Source organism: Bison bison, unplaced genomic scaffold (assembly GCF_000754665.1).
Source record: "Bison bison bison isolate TAMUID 2011002044 unplaced genomic scaffold, Bison_UMD1.0 scf7180017850782, whole genome shotgun sequence".
Lineage (NCBI taxonomy): Eukaryota > Metazoa > Chordata > Mammalia > Artiodactyla > Bovidae > Bison > Bison bison.
Window position 1 is genome coordinate 4,640 of NW_011481355.1, and position 2,080 is coordinate 6,719.

General features: G+C 57.6%; 1 protein-coding gene across 1 annotated transcript in view; it reads right to left on the reverse strand.

The window, feature by feature from the left end:
- Positions 1-4: 4 nt before the first annotated feature.
- Positions 5-2,080, reverse strand: part of DNASE1L1 (deoxyribonuclease I-like 1) — a gene marked incomplete at its 3' end in the record, with an annotated part of 5,683 nt that continues 3,607 nt past the window's right edge. Inside the window, exons 2-6 of the mRNA XM_010849170.1 lie at positions 1,964-2,067; positions 812-912; positions 540-652; positions 210-458; positions 5-121 (exon numbers count right to left, since the gene is read on the reverse strand). Coding sequence (XP_010847472.1) covers positions 5-121; positions 210-458; positions 540-652; positions 812-912; positions 1,964-2,067 — 684 coding nt within the window. The remainder of the gene's footprint in view (positions 122-209; positions 459-539; positions 653-811; positions 913-1,963; positions 2,068-2,080) is intronic.

The following is a 2,080-nucleotide window of genomic DNA, read 5'->3' on the forward strand; positions in this document are numbered from 1 at the left end:
GTAGGGGGGGCAGCAGCAGTGACAGCCATAGAGTGGCCAGGCAGGGGGGCTGGACCCCATGCACTGCCCAGCTCAGCGCCAGGTCCACCTCCACAGGGTAGTGGTCACTGATGTTGAGAGCCTGGGGGCGGGCAGAGGGGAGACAAAGCATCAGTCTCAGGCCCGAGGGGCTTCCCGGGGAGCCCACTGCGGCCTCACCACTGCTTTACCTCCTGCTCAGTGAGCCCAAAGCTCTGGGGGAAGTCGAAGGCGGCCGCGCCATGCAGCAGGCTCTGGAGGTGCTCCCCGTGGAGCACGATGCGGTCATAGGTGCAGTGGGTGCTGGCCCGCACCGTAGTGTCCACGCCGTCGGCGATGGCCCAGTGGAAGCCAGCCTGAGTCCGAAGAACTAGGTCATCCAGGCGCTTTTTGGTCAGCGACGTGCAGTCAGCATTGAAGTCCCCGAGCAGGATCACATCCTGGAGATGCAGGCAGCCATCAGGCCCTGCCGCCTGGCTGCCCTGGCCCTCCTCCCTCCCACAGAATCGGCCCAGCCCTACCTTGGTCTGCCAGCGCCCGGAAGCATCCAGAAACACGTCATACAGGGCATTCAGCTCCGTCTCCACAGCCTTCGGAGTGGTGTGCAGTGGGACCAGCACGAGGCTGGGAAGAACTGCAAGACCCCAGGGACACAGGGCTCCCAGCCACTCCTGGCCCTCCCCAGCCCAGTCCTTGCTGGGTGACCGAGCCCCGCCACCTCCCTGGAAGAACCCTCCAGACCCCACTTACTGCTCCCCCATAGCGGGACCACCCTTCTACCCCCTCCTCTTACCCTTGCTGCGTAAAGAGAACCAGCACACAAAGGGCTCCCGGGTAAAGAGATCATCCTGATCATCGTACATGTAGGAGTCCCGGACCTCTGCCTCATGTGACCTGGTGGACCAGGGACAAGAAGCGGTGGCCCCATGTCACTGCTCTTGGTCTGCAACTGCCAATATCAGAGCTGGCACTCAGGGAGGGGGGCCTGCCACCAGCAGCTCATTTTATGGAAGCACAGCCTTCCAGCCCTTCTTTCTAGAACTTCTTTTAGATTGAGCTAGAATTCACTTACCATAAAGGCACCTTGTTTAACATGCACAGTTCAGTGGCAATGCACAAAGTTGTGCAACCATCACCACCATCAATTTCAGAATATTCTTAGCATGTCAAAGAAACATCACTCATGAGCAGTCTCTGTTCCCCTCCCTTTCAGCCCCTGATCTGTTTTCCATCTCTGCTGAACACGTCATGTGAATGAAATCAAATAATACGTAGTATTCTGTGACTGGTTCTTTCCCTTAGCACATGTGTCCCAGCTTCATCCGGGCTGCAGCGTGGCTGAGACTTCCTCCCTTCTTAGGCCAAATGATACTCCACTGTGTGGAGAGACCACCTTTCATTTACCCATTCATCGGGTGATGGACACTCAGATCAATTTCCACTCTGAGATGGTTAGGAGCGGGGCTGGTGTATGGGCAGGGCTCTGTTCCCCCATCATTTTGGACTGAGTTCTAGATATTATATAATTTCATCTATATAGAGGAGCAGGTCTCCATCTCCAACTGCCACCCTTGCCCTCTCAATCCTGACCCCCTCAGGCTGTCCTCCCAGGGATTGAGGGCTGTTTCCAGAAACTGTGTCTGCCCAGGACTCAAGACAGTTCCCCAGGGAGCTGCAACCAGTCACTCCCAAAGAGGGGGCCACCCTCGCCCTGAGCCCCAGTGGCTTCTGCAGGGGGGAGGCATGGGGTGCCCACATCTATGCTTCGGGAAGGAAGGTGTCCTGCTGGAGGGAAACATGGGCACCAAAGCTATCTGGGGTAGAGGATGGGAAGACCCAGGGATAAAACCTCTGATGAGAAGTACAATGTGAAGGTGAGGGCCACCCTTGGGGCTACTACACGGCACCAAGCGTCCAGGCCTCCTCGGTCTCCGTCTGTGCTCACCGGTAGAGATACACGTACTTCTCCTTGTATGTGCTGCGCCCCAGCAGGAGGCTGCTGTGGGAGGTGTAGGGCCCAGAGTCACCAAATCTGCCAGGAAAGGGGACCTGGGGTCAGCGA